The sequence below is a fragment of the Protopterus annectens genome, chromosome 2.part0, assembly GCF_019279795.1.
Source record: "Protopterus annectens isolate FY-2018-M chromosome 2.part0, PAN1.0, whole genome shotgun sequence".
Classification (NCBI taxonomy): Eukaryota; Metazoa; Chordata; order Ceratodontiformes; family Protopteridae; genus Protopterus; species Protopterus annectens.
Genome location: NC_056728.1, coordinates 964,113,718 through 964,138,919, shown reverse-complemented (window position 1 = coordinate 964,138,919; position 25,202 = coordinate 964,113,718). Strand labels below are relative to the sequence as shown.

The following is a 25,202-nucleotide window of genomic DNA, read 5'->3' as shown; positions in this document are numbered from 1 at the left end:
ATTTTTCCCACCTTTAATGTGGCCTATTACCTGTACAATTCAGTTGAAAAACAAACAAATCTGTTAGGGGAAAAAATACATAAAATAAAAAACGTACAATAAGCTGGTTGCATACACGTGCACACCCTTAAACTAATACTGTTGAAGCACCTTTTGATTTAATTACAGCATTCAGACTTCTAGGGTACACACCTGCCATCAATTAAAGAGACTGATTAACCCCAAATAAAGTTGAGCTGTCCTAGTAGGATTTTCCTGACATTTACTCAGTTGCCTGCTACAGCAAAAGCCATGGTTCACAGAGAGCTTACAAAGCATCAAAGGGGTCTCATTGTTGAAAGGCATCAGTCAGGAGACGGGTACAAAAAAATTTCCACAGCACTGGATATACAATGGAACACAGTGAAGACAATCATGAAAAAGTGGAGAAAATATGGGACAACAGTGACGTTGCAAAGAACTGGACGTCCCTCCAAAACTGATGAAAAGACAAAAGGCAAACTGGCCAGGGAGGCTGCCAAGAGACCTACAGCAGCACTGAAGGAGCTGCAGGAATTTCTTGCAAGTACTCGTGTACTACATGTGACAACAATCTCCTGTATTCTCCATATGTCTGGGATATGGGGTAGGGTTGCAAGATGGAAGCCTTTTCTTACACAGAAAAAACATCCAGGCCTGGCTAAAATTTGCAAAACAATAAATCAAGTCTCCCAAAAGCATGTGGGAAAATGTGTTATGGTCTGATGAGACCAAGGTTGAACTTTTTGGCCACAATTCCAAAAGGGATGTTTGGCGCAAAAACAACACTTTGCATCACCAAAGGAACACTATTACCACAGTGAAGCATAGTGGTGGCAATATCATGCTTTGGGGTTGCTTTTCTTCAGCTGGAACTGGGGCTTTAGTCAAGGTGGAGGGAATTATGAACAGTTCCAAATACCAGTCACTTCTGGCCCAAAACTTTCAGGCATCTGCTAGAAAGCTGAAGATGAAGAGGAATTTCACCTTTCAACACGACAATGACCTGAGCATGCATTCAAATCAACAAAAGAATGGCTTTACCAGAAGAAAATTAAAATTTTGGAATGGCCCAGCCAGAGCCCAGACCTAAATCCAATAGAAAATCTTTGGGGTGACCTGAAGAGGGCTGTGCACAAGAGATGCCCTAGCAATCTGACAGATTTGGAGCACCTTTGCAAGGAAGAGTGGGCAAATATTGCCAAGTCAAGATGTGCCATGCTATTAGACTCCTACCGAAGAAAACTGAATGCTGTAATTAAATCAAAAGGTGCTTCAACAAAGTAGTAGTTTAAGGGTGTGCACACTTATGCAATCTGTTTATTGTACTTTTTTATTTTTTTATATTTTTTCTCCTAACCAATTTGCTTGTTTTTCAATTGAATTGTACAGGTAATAGGTCACATTAAAGGTGGGAAAAGTTTTGAAATGATTTATTGTGGTCTCTTTTTTTTATATCACAAAAACCTGGCATTTTAACAAAAGTGTATAAACTTTTTCTATCCACTGTAATGGTAGATTTGTGGTAGTAAGGGACTACTGGCAAGGTAAGAGGATTATACCGACATGTATTTATAATGCACCTAAAACTGCTATTAAAGATCTTAAAAAATCTTTGGGAGAAATAATCAGCTTTCAGCAGGGTATATTACTTATAGAGGGAGAATGGGATTCGATTTGCAACAGTGAGGCTGTATCTTAGGGGCCTAGAAGGGAAAATAACAAAAGGATATACTTCTGAAGAAACTGATGAAAATATTTGGTATAAAAGACAATAATTCAGCAGTAGGAACTCAGAAAATTGACATATTATTCCCCAAGTAAAAACAACTGGGTTAGACTAGACAGAAATTGAATTGAGAGCTTTGACAAACACACACCCATTAACTCTTTCAGACCATGTACCAATAATAGCTGAAATAAAAATGCAGGGTGATGAAGTAAACCATGAGACACTGGCACTTCCTCACCTACCTGTTAAAAAGACAGGAATTTAAGGAATGAGTAAGGGAAATTTGAGAGTTATTAGGGAAGATGGACAGTACTTCAGAAGTTAATATATAAACAAAAATGGAGTACAAAAATAGGGTAGAGAAAATATATGGGTAAGAAGTAACGAGAATTATTTAGAGAGGCTGACAAAAGTTAACATATTGCAGAATAAGGGTAATCTCACAGAACAAGACGAGGTGCAATTGCAAAGTGCTAAAGAGAAAATAAGCGAGTACATGGATGCCAAGCAGGAGTTTAGAAAGATTGCTATTAAGCAACTGTTTTTTGATAACTCCAGAACACAAAAACATTTAGCACAACTTGGGCAACAGAAAGAGCAGGCTGTTGCAAAACGTACGGGGAGTCTATAGCAAGAAAAATAACAAGAGCTCTATAAAGATACTAAAGTTATTTCAGAAATTTTATTACAATTTGTATAAAGCAGACAAATGTGGAAATCAGGAAAAAGGACAAATGCAATATTTATGGAACACTTAAATATGCCAATGTTAGACGCAGATGAGGCTCAACAATTAACACTTAAAACAGAAGGAGAGGAGATAAAAATGGTGATGTATAACCAAACCAATCTACAGGAATGTCTCTAGGAACAGATGGTATTCCTGTAGAAGTGTGGAAGCTAGGAGGGGAAAACGGATAAAGATCAGGAAGATTTTTATTAACCACATTTTAAGAGGAGGACAAGTACCAACATCCTGGGAGACAGCAGTGGTAGCTAAAGAGGGTAAAAATCCAGCTTCATGCAGGCACCTTTCAATACTAAACTATGATTATGAAGTGTTTATCACTACAGTGGTGACAAGAATGGCAAAGGTGATACCAAAATTGACAGATATGGACCAATGTGGTTTTATGGACAGGAAACAAACATCTGACAACATTAACAGACCACTGATGATCCAGAGGAAGCAGAATGTAAGAAAATACCATTGTTGTTGGTGGGTCTTGATGCAGAGAAAACATCTGACAGTAAGCTGGGACTTTATGAGCAGGGCAATGAAAGCATTTGCATTCCCTGACAAAATTATAAGGTTGTTTAGGAGGATATATGAGAAATCGGGGGTGAAAATTAAAGAGGATGGGGTCCTCTCTGACAATTTCTGCTTGAGCAGAGGATTCAGGCAGGGGTGTCCTCTTTCCTTTTTTCATCTGCATTATGTTTAGAACCACTGGCAAAGAAAATAAGGGAGTCAGAAATTCAAGGATATAACTGACATGGTAAGCAAGAAAAGCTGGCTCCATTTGCAGATATTGTATATGTCACAAAACCAGAAATGGACATTACAGTGTTGTGGAAAATTCGGATACAAAATTAAGCTAAAACAAATCAGTAGCTATAAATTATGTACTCACACATAAATTGGTTCAGCAATATCCATATTTATGGGAACATGTTAAACTAAATATTTAGGACTATGGATTAAAATGATTCCACTGTGGCAGCTAATGATACGTGAGAAGTGGCTAGACAAAAGAGAATACAAAACTGAAAAATTGGAAGTTGTGTTAAATCTTTAAAATAATGCACGACAGCTATTAACACCAATAATTTCTTGACTATATTCACTCGAACACTGTTAAATGGCTATAGTTAGTAAGATAAAAGCAGTTTAAATGTTTTAGTCTCTTTATAGTCTTATACAAGTCAGGCATATTTTTATTAACCAGAGGAGAAGTTGTGGATATTTATTTTTTATTTATTTTATTTTACATTTGTTGACCGGGCTAGTCTGGCTGGATACAATGTCCATTTTCAGCAGAGGCCCGAGGAGAAAAGCTCCACTATATACTAAGTACATTACATAATAAAATTTACTATTTTAAGTTAACAGCTAAGATCAGATCTTACAAAAAAAGGAAAGAAAATTTAAAAGGAACACTTTTACTATAAGCAGTTCATTAAATATACACAATTGTACAAAAAGTACATACTTGATCTCAAAACAGTGAAAGAAACAAAACTGAGGAGGGTAGAGAAGAAAAGAGAGGAGGGGAGACAGAGAAAATGGTTAGCCAGGTGTATTGCAGGAGCACAGCCAATGATTTTGGAAGTATTGTTTAAGTTTTTGTTTGAAAAGTGGCAGGGATGTGGTCAGAGTTATGTCACTAGGTAGGAGATTCCAGCTTTTACCTATTGTGTTAGTGAATAAAGAAACACCTGCTGTGTTGTTTGCCTTTATAGATTTTGTCATGAGTTTACAAGAGGAGCGAAGTGAGTTGAGATTGTTGTAAGGGATTAGAAGTTGAGAGAGTATTGGGGTGTTGTCAGGTAGGTATAAAATGTTGTGGGCTATAGTGAGTTGAGGAATTATAAGGTAGTTTTGAAATTCTAGCCAGCCTAGTTGTTTTAGATTTAGACAATGGTGGGTCCTAAATGGGTTACTAGTTTGTTATAGCAGGTTGTAAGTTTGTTGAGGTTACTTTGCTTAAGGTTTGTATAAATAGGGGAGGCGTATAGGAGAGTTGATAAAAGATGAGATTGTGCAATTTTGATTCTAGTTGCTGGGGTTAGAAAAGGTTTGATGCGATAAAGGGATCCTATTTTTCTGTTAACTAATTTGATGTTGTTGTTAATGTGCTGATCGAAGGAGAGATTATTGTCAATGGTTATTCCTAAAAGCTTTGTAGTGAGATCAGGTGAGATGAGAGTACCGTTATTTGAGGAAATGGTAAAGTTTAAAGGGGATCGAGTGGTGGGGGAGAAGAGGAGGAGTTTTGTTTTTTTAGCATTTAGAAGGAGAAAACGTTAGAAAACCATGTTTCTACGGAGTTAAAGGTATTTTGGGTCAGTGAGATCAGTTCTGTAGGGGATGGTGCCGAGCAGATAAGGGTAGAATCATCTGCGTATTGTATGCAGGTAGCTTGAGGGATAGCAGTCTGTAGATCGTTAATAAAGAGAGAGAACAGAAGAGGACCAAGAATGGAGCCCTGGGGAACTCCGATGGAAATGGGCAAGAGTGATGAGATATGGTTTTCCCATAATACTGCTTGTTGTCTGTTGTTAAGATAAGATTTAAACCACTTAATGGCAAATTTGTCACAAGAGAGTGATTCAAGAATATTGATTAAGAGAGAGTGGTTGACCATATCGAAAGCTTTAGAGAGATCAATGAAGAGAGCGGAAGAGAGAGTATTGTTGTTACGATTTTTGTTGATAGTGTCTATGAAGGAAAGAAGGGCAGTGGTGGTACTGTGGTGAGGTCTAAAGCCATGCTGACAGTTTGCTATTATGTTGTGAAGAGAGAGATAGTGTACAAGTTGCTGATGAATACATTTTTCCATGATTTTGGCTAGGGGTGAGAGAAGGGCGATAGGTCTAAAGTTAGAGAGGTCAAGGGAGTTACCACCTTTATGTAGTGGGATAATATAGGAGATTTTCCAGATGTCAGGGATGGTTCCCTCTTGGATAGTTCTGTTTATAAGTAAGGATATAGGGTAAGCTATTTCTTTGGCCGCTTTTTGAAGGAAGAGAGAAGGGAGCTTGTCTGCAGAAGGGGTGCAAGGTTTCAGTTTATGAATGAGTCTATATATGAAAGAAGTAGATATGGGTTTTAGAGAGAAGTTAAAGGAGGAGTTAGCTATATTATTTGGAATATAAGAGTTGTTGGTGTTCATTTGTTTGGCTAGGGATTGAATAGTTTCAGAGAAAAAAGAGTTGAAAGCATTAGCAGTCTGGAGAGGGGTTTCTGGGTCAGCATTAATTGGGGATGGAGTTTTAGCAATTCCTGGGGAGAGAAGTCTATTTACTGATGACCAGAAGTATTTAGAATTGTTAAGATGAGTTTCCTGAAGTTCACAGTAGTATTTTTTCTTGTCAGAGATTATTGATTTTTTAGCTAAGTTTCTAAGCTGGCGAAAAAGAATTAAATCAGGGTTTTGTCTATGGCATCTCCATTTTGTCCATGCTCTGTTTCTAGTTTGAATGATGTTTTTAGTATTGTTGGTAAGCCATGGGGCTGTTTTGGTTTTTACTCTAATAGAACGTCCAGGAGCATGTTTATCAAGTATGGATAAGAAGGTAGTATTGAAATATGAGACTGCCTCCTCCAGGGGAAGTGATTTTAAGCAATTCCAATTGCATGCTCTCAGTTCAGCTTGGAAGAGGTCTATGTTAAAATGTTTGATGGTTCGAATTAGCCTAGTATTTGGGAGGTTAACACATTCTGATTTTTGTCTAGTAATGTAGGTTAGGAGTGGTCACTGACATCGTCTGGCATAGTACCTACTTGATACTGTTTGTTTACTTTATTTGTGAGTATCCAGTCTAATATACTCTCTTACTGGGCTTATGGACCCTTGTAGTTGAGGTAATGGTTTGGGTGAAACCGTGTAGGTTAATATGAGAGGAGGGATTGACATCATTGATAGTGTTCCAATCTATGTTAACGCCGCCAAGAATTATGGTTTCTTGGGGTAGGTAGTAGAAACCCAGCTTAGAAAGTCTTCTAATATTGGAATGTTGTTGCCTGGAGGAAGATACACGCATATAATGTAAACGGCTTTTTTGGCATTTAGTTGGAGTTTAATAATGATGGCTTCTATTTTGCTATCTTGGTTTGGACATGCTGGTTGGGTAGAGATGTTAAGTTGATTCTTGAAAAGTATTGCTACTCCGCCACCTTTAAGCGGTCATGTCTTACTACATTATAACCTTGGGGTATAATCTCTGAGTCGTTTGTGCCTGGGTTTAGCCAGGTTTCAGAGAGGCAAAGGATGTCAAAAGAATGGATATCTAAGAGGGCATGGATGAATGGTATTTTCTTGTGTATGCTTTGAATGTTGAGGTGCCCTATGAGGAAGTTTTTGTTATAGTTAGGTGAGCAGTTTTGGGGAGGAGGGGAGTTAGGGCCAGGGTTGGGGTGTATGTCCCCATCTTGTAGGGTAGGATTAACTAGTTTAGTTAAAAGATTGCTCTTTAGAAGTGTGAGAGGTTTGGTTTTTTTGTGTGATTGTAGGAGGTAAGTAAGGTGATGTAGCCTGTGGAATAAAGGTAGATGATAGCTAGTGGTGGAATTAACATTAGAGTATGATGTGAAAGTAAATAAAGTAGAAGTATGTTTTTGTGAAGCATTTTGATAGTTATTAAGTGAAATTTCAAAGAAGGTTAGATGGTATGTGGAGAGAAGGGTGGTTAAGAGTAAGATTGAGAGTAAAGGCAAAGATGGTATATAGGGAGTCATTATTTAGTTATCAAGAGGTGAGGAGGAAGGAGGAAAGTACAAGTGAGAGAGGGTGAGTATGTCAAGCAGGAGAGGGGTGGTAGATCTTTTGAAAAGTAGGAAAAATGAATTGATGCTAGAGAGAATAAAGAATGAGTGGAGTAGAGAAGATAGAGTAGGGTAAAAGGATAAGTATAAGTAAGGGAGAAAGGTAATGTAAGAAATTTAGGTAACTGGGTGTTAAGGCTTGGTAGTAATGTGGCGGAAGGAGAGAGATAGGATGGGAGGGAAAGGGGTGTGGTTATAGGGCTATAAGATTAGGACCCCTAAGTCAGGAGAAAAACAATCAGGAGGCCCGTTTGGGAGCACTCCCAGGGTTAGCTGAGCCCTTAAAGTGGAGAGGAAAATAGTAGGATGTAAAAGGATGGATTCGAGAGTCTGTAGAAATATAGTGAGTCCAGATAGAGTTAAAAACTAAAGAGTATAGGTTAATAGTGATAAATCACTATATTTGAAGAGCAGGAGAATGTAAGTAGTGGGAGAGATAGGAGGCTAAAAATGAAAGAGCAGAAACTCCAAGCAAGTATAAATAAGTCAGGATAGCTAAGAAAATAGGAACAAAACACAGGGTAGGACAGGTAAGATTACTTGAGGTAGATTCAAGGAGTGGATAGGGAATACAACTAGAGAGGGGAAAGCAGACTTATACTGCCATCTAGTGGCTGTGTATGGTAATAGCTATGCAGTACAGGCTAGTCGAGATGAGGAAAATATGTGGGAAAACAGAAACGGCCACTGGTGAGAGTAGGGTGTTGAGTAAGGCAAGCTGCTGGCAGCCACGAGGCAGAGCGTTATCTTGTGACAAACAAGTAGTGGTACTAAAAGTACATACATGCGCAGGTTTTAGAGCAGGTGCTGCCTAGTGAAAGGTAGCAGAGTCAGATTCCCTTTTCCTGGAGGAGCTTTACTGGAGCTTATTTGCTGGGCAGGTAGCCACTACAAGAGGGGTCAAGGAAACACAACCGAGGGCCAGCTGTAAGGAAAAGATTCACACAGTTAGTCAAGCGACTAAAAGTAACCCAAGATACACTGTATAGCTACAACTGTAAGTTAGCAAGGAGAAGAGGGGCTGAGGAAATAGTCAGAAAAACAGAATAAGTAAGTGCAGAAGGCAATGCCACATCGGGTTATAATCACCAACATGAAAGAGGAGGTAAGAGAAGGGGGTACTGCATCAACAACACACAATCCGCTGAAGCTAGACATGAAGGTTATAAAAGAAAGAGCAGAAACTCCAAGCAAGTATAAACAAGTCAGGATAGCTAAGAGCGAAAGGAGAAGTAAGGTGAAGGATATAGAAAGGGAAAGAGACACACAGAGAGAAGGTAGCAAACAGACAAAGGGCTGCAATATTAAACAGTTCAGAAAAAAACTACATTTCTACTAATTGAGAAGCATATCCTAATCTATGAGGTTATTAAAATACCAATTGCAATACAGGTAAAGACTTAGCATGAATATTGTCTCCACATACGGGCATGAGGTTTTAAAACTGAGTACAGTATACAGCTCGCCTCAACGCTCAAACGCCAGCAAGGTTTAACCGAAAACAAGAAACGGATGTTGCAGTTCGGCAGAAAATGAGATATATAACAAATGGACTTTCTGTGCTATTAACGCATCAACTTGTCAAAACACTTTAAGAATAACAACACAGAATGCTAGCATGTATGCTTCACTTACAACAATAGGACTTTACAGAAGTCGTATTTCTAATTACAAATGCAGTTCAGAAAAATAACAGTATTGTAACAAATGGATATACTGTGTTATTGACGCATCAAAACTGCGAGGCAAAGCACTTTAACAATACACAACACAGAATGTCAGCATGTACAATTCACTTGCAACAGCAGTACATTATAGAAGTCCTACGACTCATATATCTAATTTCAACTGCAGGTGAAATAGTGGACTTGGAGTAATGAAAAATAGAAACAGTCACCATAGGCTAGACGTAGGCAAAATGCGATCTCTGCAGTTCATAGGTATCGGCACTTAAAACCCAAAAACAGTGTGCCACAACAGTTTACAGTAATACTGCTGATTAGAGAGGACAACAGAGTATTTGTCAGGTTAAATATCACAAATTACCATAGAAAAACATGCACTTACCTACGGGCGCTCCAGCAGCAAGCAGGACAAGCAGCAAGGGTTAGAAGAGGATATTTAAAAATAGCGCCTACTGGGGACTATATAAAGATATCAGAGCGGGAAAAGTTGTAGGCGGGTAGGTATTGGAGGGGGGAAGGGGCAAAAACCTCGGAATAAAGGACAGGTGGTAGAGATAGCTGATTAGAGGGGAAAATGTGTTAAGCACGGAAAGGGGGAGGAGTTAGAACTTAGTAAAGATGGACTGGAGGTAGAGGTAGCTAGTGGGAGGGGAAATAAGTGTGTAGAAGGAGAAAGAAAGTCAGGAGAAAAACAATCAGGAGGCCCGTTTGGGAGCACTCCCAGGGTTAGCTGAGCCCTTAAAGTGGAGAGGAAAATAGTAGGATGTAAAAGGATGGATTCGAGAGAGTCTGTAGAAATATAGTGAGTCCAGATAGAGTTAAAAACTAAAGAGTATAGGTTAATAGTGATAAATCACTATAGGGGTCAGTGTTTGAAGAGCAGGAGAATGTAAGTAGTGGGAGAGATAGGAGGCTAAAAATGAAAGAGCAGAAACTCCAAGCAAGTATAAATAAGTCAGGATAGCTAAGAAAATAGGAACAAAACACAGGGTAGGACAGGTAAGATTACTTGAGGTAGATTCAAGGGAGTGGATAGTAAGCTTAGAGGTGAATTCCTAATGAGTGGAATACAACTAGAGAGGGGAAAGCAGACTTATACTGCCATCTAGTGGCTGTGTATGGTAATAGCTATGCAGTACAGGCTAGTCGAGATGAGGAAAAAAAATGTGGGAAAACAGAAACGGCCACTGGTGAGAGTAGGGTGTTGAGTAAGGCAAGCTGCTGGCAGCCACGAGGCAGAGCGTTATCTTGTGACAAACAAGTAGTGGTACTAAAAGTACATACATGCGGCAGGTTTTAGAGCAGGTGCTGCCTAGTGAAAGGTAGCAGAGTCAGATTCCCTTTTCCTGGAGGAGCTTTACTGGAGCTTATTTGCTGGGCAGGTAGCCACTACAAGAGGGGTCAAGGAAACACAACCGAGGGCCAGATGCGGCAGGTTTTAGAGCAGGTGCTGCCTAGTGAAAGGTAGCAGAGTCAGATTCCCTTTTCCTGGAGGAGCTTTACTGGAGCTTATTTGCTGGGCAGGTAGCCACTACAAGAGGGGTCAAGGAAACACAACCGAGGGCCAGATGCGGCAGGTTTTAGAGCAGGTGCTGCCTAGTGAAAGGTAGCAGAGTCAGATTCCCTTTTCCTGGAGGAGCTTTACTGGAGCTTATTTGCTGGGCAGGTAGCCACTACAAGAGGGGTCAAGGAAACACAACCGAGGGCCAGATCGGCAGGTTTTAGAGCAGGTGCTGCCTAGTGAAAGGTAGCAGAGTCAGATTCCCTGTCCGTGGAGGAGCTTTACTGGAGCTTATTTGCTGGGCAGGTAGCCACTACAAGAGGGGTCAAGGAAACACAACCGAGGGCCAGATGCAGGTTTTAGAGCAGGTGCTGCCTAGTGAAAGGTAGCAGAGTCAGATTCCCTTTTCCTGGAGGAGCTTTACTGGAGCTTATTTGCTGGGCAGGTAGCCACTACAAGAGGGGTCAAGGAAACACAACCGAGGGCCAGATGGTTTTAGAGCAGGTGCTGCCTAGTGAAAGGTAGCAGAGTCAGATTCCCTTTTCCTGGAGGAGCTTTACTGGAGCTTATTTGCTGGGCAGGTAGCCACTACAAGAGGGGTCAAGGAAACACAACCGAGGGCCAGCTACGGGCGGACCAGCAGCAAGCAGGACAAGCAGAAAGGGTTAGGAGGGGATATTTAAAAATCAATTAATAAAGAGTTGAAGGATTTTATCTGGGAAGGGAAGATGGCAACAGTCAAGTGGGACAAACTGATTTGTCCAATATAAACAAGGCGGATTGTGATTACCCGATTTGATGAGGTATTTCAGCGCTACAAAGTTAAGGCTCCCCTTTGTTGTTTGCAATACACTTAGTACCACTGGCAGAGAAAATAGGGAGCTCAGGAGTTCAAGGAAATAGCTGGTATGTCAGACAAGCTCTTTTTGCAGATGTTATTTTATACTTGATAAAACCAGAAAAGGATATTTCAGTGTTGTGGAACATTTTGAGACAGCTTCACACCTTTTTGTGATACAAAATGAATGAAGCTAAAACAAAGGAAATAACTGTAAATTATGTACCCACACATGAAAATGGGGACATAATAAAATTAAGTACTTAGGAGTATGGTTTAAAAAAGATTTCCCAAATATACTTACCTGCCACCCTGGAAAGACTAAACAAAAGATAATACAAAAACTGAGAAACTGGAAGTTCTGTTGCATGGATATGGATAGTAACATACAAGCAGTTAAAATGTTTTAAATTCCTGTAGTCTTGTACACAAAGTCAGGCATATTTTTAGCAACCAGAGAAGTTGTGGATAGCAATTAATAAAGAGATGAAGGATTTTGTCTGGGAGGGGAAGATGGCAACAGTCAAGTGGGATAAGCTAATTCTTCCAATATAACAAGGCAGATTTTGATTACCCAATTTTAAGAGGTAATTCAGAACTACAAAGTTAAGGCTCCTATACACAGCTCAAGCAGAAACCTATAATTCAAAGTGGAAAGTGATGATGAAATGGGGAAAGCTCAAGAAACCAGGAGAAAGTGGGATTTTAGATGCAGACCTTTAAGGAGAATAACAATAATTATACAGCACACTATATTCATAAAGTAGCAGATAGTATTCTAAGAACTAAGCCAACACGGGGATTGACAAAGGAGATTCTGCTGAAAGGGATGACTCCAATTAGGGTTACAGACAATAAATAAGAGGGGGCTGGAATTTATTGGATAACTGCCAAAAGAACCGAGGTATTGGGAGGAAATAATTAGAGGGAAAGATAACAGACTGGGAAAAGGTCAAGAATTTAATTGGACTGCAGGCTACAGATTGCCTTCTCTATCAAGGACTGATATCAGAGTATACGCAAAGAGAAAGAAATAGGGGGTCCTAAACGAAAGACCAGCAATGGTACATTATTTAGTAGAATCTAGAACAGAAGCTGCTGTTACAACATGAATAATTAGTACAGCATATAAAATATTGCTTGATAACTATAAGAATCGATCAGAGGAGATTAAAAAGGATTGGGAAAAAAACTGGATAAGCAATTCACAAAGTAACAATGGGGCATATATGTATGTCTCCCAAATATGGAACAAAATGTGGATTTAGGATTTTTGCCTGGAAATGTTTACATAGGTATTGATATACCCCAAGCAGACTCCAGAGTATTTTTCCACAGGTGGACAGCAAATGTTGGCAGTGTGATGGGAATTAAGAGGTAATTGGGAACATATTTTCTGGGAGTGTAATGAGTTGGCAGATTTTAAATATTTCCTGCAGACGACTATCAGAGATACTGGGTAAGCAAATTGGTGTACCTAGGGAAATGATTTTTCTGGGCTACAATATAGAATCGGAATTGCCTAGACACAGTAAGGCCTTTCTGAGTCTAATTATCGTGGCTGCCAAAAAAGCAATTACTAAAAAATGGATACTGAAGTCTAAACAATGGGCGGCACAGTGGTGCAGTGGTTAACATTGTCACCTCACAGCAAGAGGTTCTCCAGTTCGATTCTCTGCTGGGGTGCCTTCTGTGTGGAGTTTACATGTTCTCCCTGTGTTCGCGTGGGTTTCCTCCGGGTACTCCGGTTTCCTCCCACATTCCAAAGACATGCATCTGGAGCATTTCTCCCCGGGCCTCCGCTGAAAACAGGCTCTGTTGAACCTAGTCGGACTTTCCCGGTCAACAAATGATAAATAAATAAATAAATAAATAAATAAATAAATAAAATAAACAAACGGTACTAAAAGTAGTGACTACAGTAATGGACATAAAACAACTGGAATTGGGATCTTTAGAAAAAGGGAGAGGCAAATTACATAAAAAATGGGAATTGTGGGAACAGCACATACAGGAGAGGAATAAATTTAAAAGAAGGCAGGATTTGAATGAGATATGTAATTTTTGACTGACAATGATTGGGTACCTTATAAGTAATGCATAATGTTTGCAACTAAAATTATGTAAATATGGCTTGTGATATATAATGCTTGCAACTAAGATTATGTCATGCGTTGTTTTCATTCATATAAATGTATGATTGCCTATGTCATGTGATAATTTAATAAAGATGTTTCTTATTTAATAAAAAAAAAAAGATATAGCAAGAAAAACAATGTTAATCCTAACCATGGCTATCGATATCAAGAACACATATGTTTATTTTTTCAGTCAAAGGGTTCTTTTTCTGCAGTCTTGTACATCAATATTTTGTCCCCATCTCCTCTGATTTTTAGTGATAACAGCTATTATCCACTTGTCTATGGTCATGCCCTTTCTCCTCTATCTCACTTAACATTTTGGCAGCTTTCTTCAGGAATCCTGTGAACAGCCTGATGTTCCCATTCTTTTAAGGCCTCAAACTGCACACAATATTCAAGGTATGGTCAAAACAGAATCTTAGAAAACTGATGCGTTACTTCTTTGCTTATGGAATTTAAAGACACACACACACCCAATACCATTCTGTGTGCTGTTCCCAGTGCTACCTCACTCTGTTCCTGGTGGTCAGCTGCAGGTCTAATTAATGCTACTAGATCATTTTCTGCTCTTTTGCCATTTATTCCAGTTTTCCAACCCGATGATCAGGGTTGCTATGGAGGAAGCACTACAGTTTAAAGGGTGATTTATGATTGTATCAATGCATCACAAAACAACATAGGAGAAAGTTTTTTTTCTTTTTGTTTTGCCAAAACTTTAGTATTCCTATCTACATATTACATACATGCTATATATCTACCTATATATATATATATATATATATATATATATATATATATATATATATATATATATATATATATATATATATATAAATAAAATATTTACATGGCTACAGATACATAACACAATATAAATACATACGTATTAGTATATTTAGTATTTTGGAACGTGCGTTTGTCACACATACCGAGCTTTGATTTTGTGTGACAGGAATCAAAGGAGGAAAAGTGAGTTTTTTATTTGTTTTATACCTTTTCTGTTTTCTCACATTTTCTGCAACCTTGGAGTTATTTTATAGACTGCGGTAGCACCTCCATAGTAGAGGGTGTATAGGGAGATTACAGCAGTCTAGCAAGGGCAGGGTGAAGGGAGGAAATTCCCTAGGAGTTACCGATAGTGCGGTAGTACAGTACTATATGTTACAGCAAGCAATTCTGCAATTGTTACAGTTTCATTAAGAAGAGCATTTTTTTCCCCTAATTTTCGGCTTAGAGAAGACCCCACCCCCACCTTTGCCAGATGTCCTAGCTACAGTTCTCGGGCATTATTTTGGTAGTCTTCATGGCATTTATTTGATAATTTGATTTCATGTACTTTTAGATGTTTTAGCTGTGACAATTCACTTCTCAATTAAATGAGAAGTACCTATTTGTAGTAAATTTGTGTTTTGGTTCAAGTGCAGTATTTTTAATATACAATATTTAAAATAATAAACCTGATACACCACACTTCTGACTACTTGGCGAGCTTTACGAAACACTTCAGGCTCTACTCTGCTGCACCTGTCATTGTGGTATTAGTAAACATGCTAATCCTGCTCTCCTCTCCCTCAGATATTTCAAAGACAAAGACATTTATGAGTCCTGGACCCAGAACTGACATCTGTAGTATCCCACTAGTCACTCTGCTTATGCATACTATCAACCCTCCCCAGCACAACTCTCTGTGTCGGACTGTTCAGTTATGAATCAATCTAGTTCCTTAAGTCTTGGTCCTAAACTCATTGCCTCCAATTTTCCTGTCAGATGCCTGTGTGGGACCAATTTGTATGATGCGCTGAAATCTGGGAAGGCTATATCTAATGGCGGTAACCCTGCCAAGTTCATTTGTAACCCATTTACAAAACTGGAGAAGATCTGACTCGCATATCTCTATCTGATCACAAATCTGTGCCAGCTGCTGCCTTGAAGATTGATGTCCTCTAGAAATCCTTGCACTCTTCCCCTCTGAATTCTGTCCATGGCTTACCACCCACTAGTCCCCCCTATGAATTCTCTCCATGACTCAACACCCATTATTGTTAACTAACAGCCCTGTAATTCCCTGTATTATTCCCACTTCATTCCTCCTAGAGGGGTACTACCTGTGCTGCATTCCGTACTTGCCATAAATGATATATAGAAGATCTCATTTCATAGGTTCACAGATGTGTACTAGGCTAATGGCCCTGGAGCCTTTACAAGCCTAGCCCATAGAAGTGCCCTGGCACTGTGCCACCCAACGTAAGTTCCCAGTACCTCTATCAAGTAGAGCCACTGCAGTGATCCACCGGGGTGAACTTTCTATTTCCCATCCACTCATCAAGATTTCTCTTGAAGAGGGCCAGTGAGGTGCTGTGCTTGACATGTATGGGAAGTCTAATCCAGAGCATGGGAAGTCACTGGGTTATGAACCTGTCCCTCTGGCATGTTCTGTTGATTATGGCAATGAGGATGAGGTCGCTGGAGCGTGTGGTGCAGAGCAATCTGGATTTCTTTAGAATGTTGCATTTCTAACAGAGCTGGGTCAGACATGGCTTTGTAAGTCAAGCACAGATCACCTCTTAGTAGACGTTATGAGACAGAGAATAGTTGGAGTTTTTTTTTAGTCTGTTCATGTAGGACATGTTTAAGACCTAGGATCCTCTTCATGAAGTACTTTTGTGGCCTTTCCAGCTGCTGCATGTGTCTAGTGAGGTATATGCCAAATGGGGCATTATACTCGATTGGCCTAATGAGGGAAGAGTAGAGAGAGATGATTACCTCTTTCTTCCTGGATGCAAAACCCTTGGTAATGAGATGTGCCACAAAGGACATTGGCAATGTGGTGGTGGAAGTAGAGATTGCTGTCAACCTGTGCCCCCAGAACTCTTATAACACCTTCAGTGTTCAGTGTGCTCCCATCGATGTGGCAATTAGTGGGAACTGAGTTTTTCCAAAAGGAATGATGATGCATTTTTTGGCATGAAGCTTAAGTCCATGGTTTCAACACCAGTCATTGGTCTCAGTGAGGCCTTTCTGTAGGATGTCTACATCACTTGGGGAGTTAATAATGGCTTCCCGCTTGCAGTCGTCTGCGTATTTGGTCAGCCAGAGTCCTTCCATGTTGGCCTGGACTTCTGAGAAGTAGATGTCAAACAGGAGAGGACCCAGGACCAATCGCTGTGGGACTCCACTCGTCACTGGTTGGCAGTCTGACTTGGAGTCCGCTACTTTCACACTGTGGGTTCTATGAGCCAATTTGCAACCCACCTAGTGATATAGGGGCTGATGCCTAGTTTGGTGGGTTTATCAATAATTCCTGAGTGAGGAATGGTATCCAAGGCCTTGGCCAGATCGAGGTAGGCTGTATGAACTGCCTTGCCCTCATCCACAGCTCTGGTAACTGACTCAAAGAAGTCAACCAGGTTGAGCAAGTATGATCTACCTTTCACAAAACCAAATTGCGTGGGATCTAGAGTTTGAAGATTCCCTAAATCCTTGTTAATTAGGTCTATGATGATGCGCTCCACACCCTTACATATCAGACTCGTCAGGCTAATGGGGCTATAATTCCCAGGGTCTTTAGTTGCTCCCCCTTTATGGAGAGGGATGACTGTAGCAGTGCGCCATTCGGTAGGGACAAAGCCTGAGGTGAGGCTGTGACTGAACAGGACACAAAGATGTGGTGCCAGTTCACATTGTAATTCATGTAGAACACATCCAGGGATACTGTCGGTTTCATTGGAAATAAACAAAATTCACACCGGAGACACTGGTAAAGATATCCACTCTTTACTGGTGATTCAAGTACCACTGCTTAACCAAGCCTTCAAAGAAATAACTTCACCATCAAAGATGTCAACTTATATAAGACAATCAATTAATCAATCAGTCAATCAATTAACAAATACAAGTTGAATTGCCAACTACACATTGAAATTAAGTAGCCATTCACAATTAATCTCCCAAAGTTTTAAGCTTGTGAAAATAACATTTTACATACCTACGCTAATGTCTTGTGTGCAAAAAATTCACCATTAATAAAACCAACATATGAAACTACATTGTACTTATATAAAAATTAATATACTATTAAACAATTACTATATTCTATTTATTAAATATGTAATATTAATAGCTTATGACTATGCACAATTGTTGAACTTGAATCAAACATTTAACTCTAATTCAATATTCATACCATTGGGCCACATATCATCAAAATTGATGATATATCTGGTCTCTGTTCCCCCGCAGCTCCCTCACTACATCAAAACCTGGTTGCTCTGATCCTTTGGCTAACAAACTGAAAATTAAACCATCCATAGAACTACCATGCTTGGTATGAAAGTGAAGAGTTACCGGGCTCTCAATTCTGGCACTTTTGATGTCACCCAAATGTTCCATAATCCTCTTTACTGGTCTTTTGGTCTGGCCTATATACCACATAGACAGTACACAATTGCATCCTAATATATATTGCCCCTGGGGTGTCACAACTAAAGCGACCACAAGAACTGTAACTTTTTCCATTTATGCTTTCGCCATCTAAGTTCTTTATCCTGCTGCACACATTGCATCTGCCACATGCAAAGGAACCCTTATTATGATGTAAATATCCATGTGGACTGTTGTTCAAAATCTCTTTTAGATTAATCTTCTCTGGAAAAAGATGTCCTACCTCATTATCTTGTTTGCTCATGGGCCAGAAACGAATGATTAAATCATGAATAATCCAAGAAAAATATGAATATTTATTAACAAAGAATAAAGCATTTGCTATTTCTTTTGGTTCTGTGACCCAAGATCTCCTTTCCATTCTCCTCTGTGTAGGGCCACCTACTGACTGTGTAAACCCAAATGCTTTTCTTTTAGCCTCATCTATAACAGCCACAGGATAGCCTCTTGTTAACAATTTTTGTCTAACTTTGGCAAATTCTCCCTTTAATTGTAATTTATCAAATGTATTATTAGCAATACGTTTAAATTCTCCATGGGGAAGTGCCTTCAACAAATGAGTAGGGTGCATACTATCTGCGAAAAGAAAATTATTCACTGCGGTCACCTTCATAAATCGTCTATAGGAAATCCTATGTCTTTTATCCACCAACTATTCAACATCCAGAAACTGTATAACTTCCCTATGTGTTCTAAAGCTAAATTCAAGGACAAACACATTTTGATGCAGCTCTTCTACAAAAACACCAAAATCTCTTTCTTCCCCCGACAAATAAACACTAAATCATCTATGTAACGTTTAAAAATCATCACATGATGTTTGAAAAAAAACTAGTACATTACAAATACTTGTCTTCAAAACACCCCATGAAAATATCCGCATATGAGAGCGCGAACGCCGCCCCCATTGCTGTACTTGATTTTTGCAAGTGATATTGACTATCAAAAACAAAAAAGTTGTGAGTCAAAGCAAATTCTAGCAAATGTAAGACAAAAGAAGTTTTTGGACCCTCTCCCATGACTTTGGCGCATGCCTCTAAGCCCCATTTAGTACTGATATTGGTGTACAATGACTTAACATCCAAGCATGCCCAATAAAAATCATCTTGCCATGGCATACCACTTATTAAATCCGAAAAATCTTTGCTATTTCTGATATGTGAAGGGACCTTTAACATGAAATTCTTTAAATGTGCATCTAAAAATGTCCTCAAATGCTGTAAATAATAAACCATCCCCAAAACTATCAGCCTACTCGATGGGTTCAACATATCCTTGTGTATCTTGGGAATTACAAAAAAATCTAGCTAACTTAGGATTTTTAATAAACAATTTTTTCACATCCTGGGTGGTGAAGAATCCCAATTTTTCACCCCGCTCAAGTAATTCTAACAGAACATTATTGAAGCTGTCTAAAGGGGACATGTGCAATTTTTGATACACTTTTTTGTCTAACAACAAGGCATGGGCCATCTGCATATATTTCTCTTTTGTCATGATGACCCAATTGCCTCCTTTGTCTGCCTGTAAGTAAACATAAACGTCATTCTTACGGCACAAGAATTTTACTGCTTCTCGTTCCGTTTTACTAAGATTAAACTTTCTTGGAACCTTGCAAAACTTCTTGTACTCTACCTGTATTTGCTTACATAGGGTTTTCTCAAACAAATTAATTGCTGCTGGTACTCTGGGGGGACAAAAGGAACTAAGACTAGGAACATTGGGGACAACAAGTCTGCCATAGCCTGTACTATATCCCTCTCCTGTGTGTTCAACTGCATGTGCATCATCAAATTAATTCACACAAGAATCATCAACAAAGAATTCACAAAATTCATGTTCGTAAATGGATAAATTCAATCATCCTCTACATTTGTTTCCGCCCGTTCGGGTTTGTTGCCATAATATACTCTTAAATTGAGCTTCCTAAAAATATGACCCACTTCAGGTAAAATATCCCCTAACGTAGGAAGAAACGTGGGTATAAATTTAATGCCTTTCAAAAAAACACTATATATATGCACATCTAAATTTAAGTCAGATAACTCAATTGATTACTTTCATGAGATTGACTTAAAGAAAAGGATGTTATACTGTTACGAAAAGCATCATTAAAGTCACTAGTACTGTTGGAAATAACATTACCTGTATGTCTCCCTACATGAATGTCCTTTTGAAAAGAATCATGCTGGTTCAGACGAGAAAAACCACAGTCATTTTCTTTTGTTTTACCACCTCCGTCCCTTCTTGCTTTTGTCTGAACTAGAAGACGAACCATTTTCCTGTGCGGTAAAATGACCCTGTGGACCCCCGTCATTCCTTACATCTTCAAACAAAACATTCTTTTTCGAAATGGCACTAGGGTTCCATGGAAGCTGTATTCTTGGCCTGGGACAATGCAGCTTTAACCTGTGCTGCAGTAATGCTGGGTGCCTGGCATTTCTCTGGTAATGTGATTGGTCCTTTTGGGGGGAGAGAGGGGTAAAGTTGGAATTGAATCTGTCGGCCAGTATGTTGGCAGTATTTGTTGGCTCAGTACAGGAGGCACCATTGTGCAGTAACTCAGAGCAAACCTGGGTATTGCCGTGAAGATTCTTGATATAATTATAGTAGGCTTTGTAGCTGTTTTAGTGTCTTCTGCAATTCTGTCTTCATAGCTGGCTTTAGAGGTTTTGATGAGGGAGCTCAACTTTTTGTTGAAGCTAATAAGAGTGTTTTTCCAGTCTTGGGACTTCACCTTTTTCTGCAACAGTTTCATCTTTCAGTTGTAGAGTTTATTAATGGCAGGGCACCACCAGATTGGCTTTCTTTTTTTCTTTGGAGGAGAGCGTCATGGTTCTGTTGGGTATGGCTAGTTCCATGCATTTATGTACGTGTTCGTACAGTTCACTGGTGTAGGATTCGGCAGTCATGCATCTATTTTCCATTGACATGAGTGCCATGAAGTTAGCCACCTCTGTTTTTAGTAGTCCAAAGTCTGCTTTGGAGAAATTTTTCATGGTGGTTACCTTTGTGGGGGGTGTGGGTGAGATGTGGATTTCCATGGTGATTAGTTTGCAGTCACAGCTAACCAGGGAGGAATTGACTATTGGTGCAGAACAATAGTTGCCCATGTTAGTACTAACCAGGTGAAGAATGTTGCTTCCTCTAGTGGGGGTAAGAATGAGCTGGTCCATGGCATTGGAACTGATAAATGCCAGGAAGCATTGGGCCAGTGAATTGGTGCATGAGTAGTTTTCCCACTTGATGGAGTAGCTGAAGTCACCTAGTATGAGTGTGTTGGGTTGGAGCCTAATAGTTTCCAGGGTGCTTAGGAATGTGGAGCGAGTCTTGGGACACTGTTATGAAGCTACAGCAGGCTATGACCCGAATCGCTGTCTTACCCAATGTTAGTTGTACCTGAAGTATCTCAGATGCATTATGCTGGGCTACTAGTCTGGAGGTGTGCATATCCTTTATGAATATGGAAACACCACTGTCTTTGGAGCTTTGGTCCATGTTCTGGGGCCGAAAGGTGTGGGATGAGTTATAGCCTGGTAGCGTAGGGATGCTTTCTGCTGCTTTAAACCAGGTCTCTACTACAGCACAAATGTTGATGTTCTCCATTTTGAGGAGTGCTTTGAGCAAGTGTACCTTGAGATTTAGACTTCTAGAGTTGAGCAGCATGACCCTCAGCTTTTATTTATAGCTGTTACGGTGTTAATTTGGTCTTTGGAACATCGCCTAAAAAGGCACTATAGGGATGGCAAGAGCCTTAGCCAGTATCCAGAAACCCAGGGGTGACCGCTGCAAGCCATCTCTGGCAAAGCATTGAGGTCTGTCAATCATGTCATCCCAAGCAGACAGATACTGGATACCCTTAGAATGACACCAGAAACAGCCAATTGTTGAAGTCAGTCATTTTCTGCTTGTACTGCGGTATCATTCTGGGTGATGGTAGGATGCTGCTCAGGGCCTAGGGTCATACCTGCCTGGGCCACAATCCAAGAGCTCCTCCATGTCTCTTTTCATGTAGTCTAGGGAGGTGCAACTCAGATCATTCACACCCACATGGACAGTGACAGAGTCACACTTGTACTTGTTGTTGAGTGACCTGAGTGCATGTGTTATGTGCCGGATTCTGGCACCTGACAGACAGATGTTACCTTCTCCTTATTCAACCTAGTGAGTGGGACATCAGTGTGCCTCACTACAGAGTCACCTATAATTAGTGTACTGGGCAAGCTGTTTTGGCTTAGGTTGAGGGGCACACACTGTAGGTGAGCTATGTGTCTTGTAATTTGTGCTGTGTTGTGGTGGTTGAGTGCATTTCTGCCTTGGAGGTCTCTGCTGCTTAAGTAGATTTCTATTGAAAGCCTCTGTGAAGGTGGGTGTGTGATTTGTGTTTTTATGCAAAAGCTGTGATGGTGGGTGTTCTGGAGGGCTATGTGGTGTGGTGCAGGTGTTGACTTTCTCTTGACCAGCTATTCTGGTCTTGGGTTGAGAGTGCATGGCTTCCAATTTGGATATACAAGAGCATCTCTCACAAGTCTGAGTGTTGGGAGGTAAGAGGAGAGGGTTGTCTGTGTACATGAAGCAGTTGCTACACTGCCTCAGAATGCCCAGGTTCACCAGGATAATAGGAGAAAGCACAGGGAACTGACCTTTAGACATGCCAGGAGGGATGGTCATTATTACTAAGTACTGGAGCTGTTTCCTTATATACTCGTCACTCAAGGTGGCGGAGTCTGTACAGAGCAATGCCAAACACTTGAGGGGAAACTAATATGTAGAATCTGAAAATTTAAGGTTCTGTCAACCTACTGACTAGAGTCTTGAGGATTCTAGGAAGTAGCAGTATATCATTATAATTTACCTTTCTTAAGAGCAGTTAGTTCCCACTGAATGTCCTCCTTTTCTACCCTGGTGAAAGTCTTTTCATCTCCTTACTCTGCTCTGCCTCTCTCCTAATACTTCACCTCCCCTCTTACTTTCATTTGTGAAGGATACTTTTCACAGTCTTCTATGACCTGTCTCTCATTCTCTTCCTTACTTCTGGCATGGCACCTCCTCCCTGCTTTCTTTTGGGAAAACTGTTTTTCAAGTTTTCAACAGCCTCCCTCTCAGTTTTACTCTACTTTGTTAAGTATGCCCTGCACTTCGTCCTTTCTACTGTATATCCAAAAAAGATGTTTTAGTTCTTCTGGATCCCCTCTGCCAACTCCCTTTCAACTTGTACCTCTGCCACCCTTAATATATTTTTGCTCTTCTGCTGCATCTGTGTACTGTCTCTTCTACTCGCTCCTCCCTCCTTTTCACCTCTTGTAGGTCTTATTTGCCCTAAGAGGTAATGTACAGCCTCACTGGCATTCGTCTCTTTTTAAATCATCCTTATGCACTTGCCCATAGCCCTGATAACTTCAGACCCAACACATAGTTCTAGCTTGCTTAGTCCTTTAATTTCCTCCTAATTTCCTAAGTCGCCCTTGATCCTCTTGTGCAGCTCAGGAAAATCCACACTGCTGAAACCCTTCATCATCATCTTGTCATTGCATGAATGTGCTGTACATAATGCATATGTTTCTCTACACACAGACACACCTGCACACAAATCACATTCCCATATTAACATCAATCTACAGCAGTATATATACATATGTACATATGCAAGCTTGATAAACAGGCATGTACACACCATAAGTAGGTATGAAACACATGCACATAAATATACACAGGGAGGCACACAGGTATATGTGAGCATGTACACAGACACAAATGCATACATGCTTGACCGTACACAGACAAACATTTGCAGATATACAGGTATATACACAAATATGTGTTTTAATGCATACAGGTAAAAGTATATAGACAAAGTCATACACAAGGATATGTACACGCATTCACATGAATGCATCAAGACATGAATATGTAGCAACCTTTATGTCAGTGAGCGAGTGTGTGTGTGTTTAGTATTTACTTATATGCGTGTGTCTATACAGTAACTCACACAGTGTATGCTCACATCTATATACAAGCATCCATACATAGCTACATGTATTTATATTTAAGTATGCACTAATACAGACACACACACATACACACAAAGTAATGCAATACCATAGTACTACTCCACACAGGACCATTTGCGAGTGACTTTCTTTTTTGCAACTGTAGTGCAGTCATGCTCTTCAATTACTACCACAGAATATTTTAAGCACATGAACGCAAGCACACACACACACACACACACACACACACACACACACACACACACACACACACACACACAAGCAAAACATTAAAAGTTTTAAGTTGCTTACTTACATCCTTGAAAACAAAATCAACTTACCTTTTTAGGCAAAGGCTGGAAGGTAAATAAGCCCTGTAACCATCAGTTATATACGGATTATCTTTTAAGAAGACTGGAATCTGTTCATAAGTGTACAGACGTATCCCACGTGGCACCAGTACAGGCCAGTACTGATAACTTCCCAGCTCAATGTAATGGGTGGTCTTCATGGTTTTCTGAGACATTGTGGTAAAACAAAGTACTGAAAGAGAAAAATTGTACTCTGATTTAATGTCAAATAATACTGACGGCTACAAAAAAATAAAAATAACAAATAAAGCCTACGCAAACAGAAAAGAATCACTTGATTAACCTCATCTGCCAGTTCCTTGATGCCAGCTGTAATATCAATTTCTACGGGCTCTGTGGCCATCCTAGATACTGTGTGAATCTCCACAGTCCCTTTATTCCATCCCATATAGACTTGACTATTTTTTTTCCTGAACTTACTATTCTGCTGGGATGGTGAATGATGGTCATACCATTCATTCTACTGAAAAGATATTTCTGAACCCTTTTCCCCAGTCTCTTAAATAATACACTCATTTAAAATTTTATTGAAAATATGCCCTCTGATTGTTTTTCCTTGCAATGTTTAAGGTCCAGACCATGTAGATACTGTTCTCCTCTCCCCATACTCTCGTCATGTCCCTCTTTTACCATTGTCTTCTGGCATTATGACCTCTGTGAAAGGGCAAAATGAGATCTCACCTTTTTTCATTTATTTTAAAACTATGAACACCAAAATACTGAATTATTTTCAATAACTTTACTTTGTGTTTGGTTCCCAGTGCTTATCTAAACAATTTTTTGTTGGTTTCTGACTGTGCAGGGATGTTTTTATTTGAATTTATATTTAATTTGTTACTACTGTTTTTCAATGTTTGTAGGAAGGAAGAGATAGCTTGTAGACAAGACTTACTTTGAGTAATATGTTGTTTTACATTCAAGTTTCACTGTTTGTTTTG

General features: G+C 39.7%; 1 protein-coding gene across 2 annotated transcripts in view; it reads right to left on the bottom strand.

The window, feature by feature from the left end:
* PAQR3 (progestin and adipoQ receptor family member 3) overlaps window positions 1-25,202 on the bottom strand; it is a 1,198,746-nt gene that overhangs the window by 629,095 nt on the left and 544,449 nt on the right. The window contains exon 2 of one of the 2 annotated variants that reach the window (XM_044061213.1): window positions 24,235-24,436. In XM_044061213.1, coding sequence (XP_043917148.1) covers window positions 24,235-24,419 — 185 coding nt within the window. In that variant the 5' untranslated portion in view covers window positions 24,420-24,436. Of the gene's footprint in view, window positions 1-24,234; window positions 24,437-25,202 lie in introns of those variants that run through there. The other variant, XM_044061218.1, reaches the window with a different exon arrangement.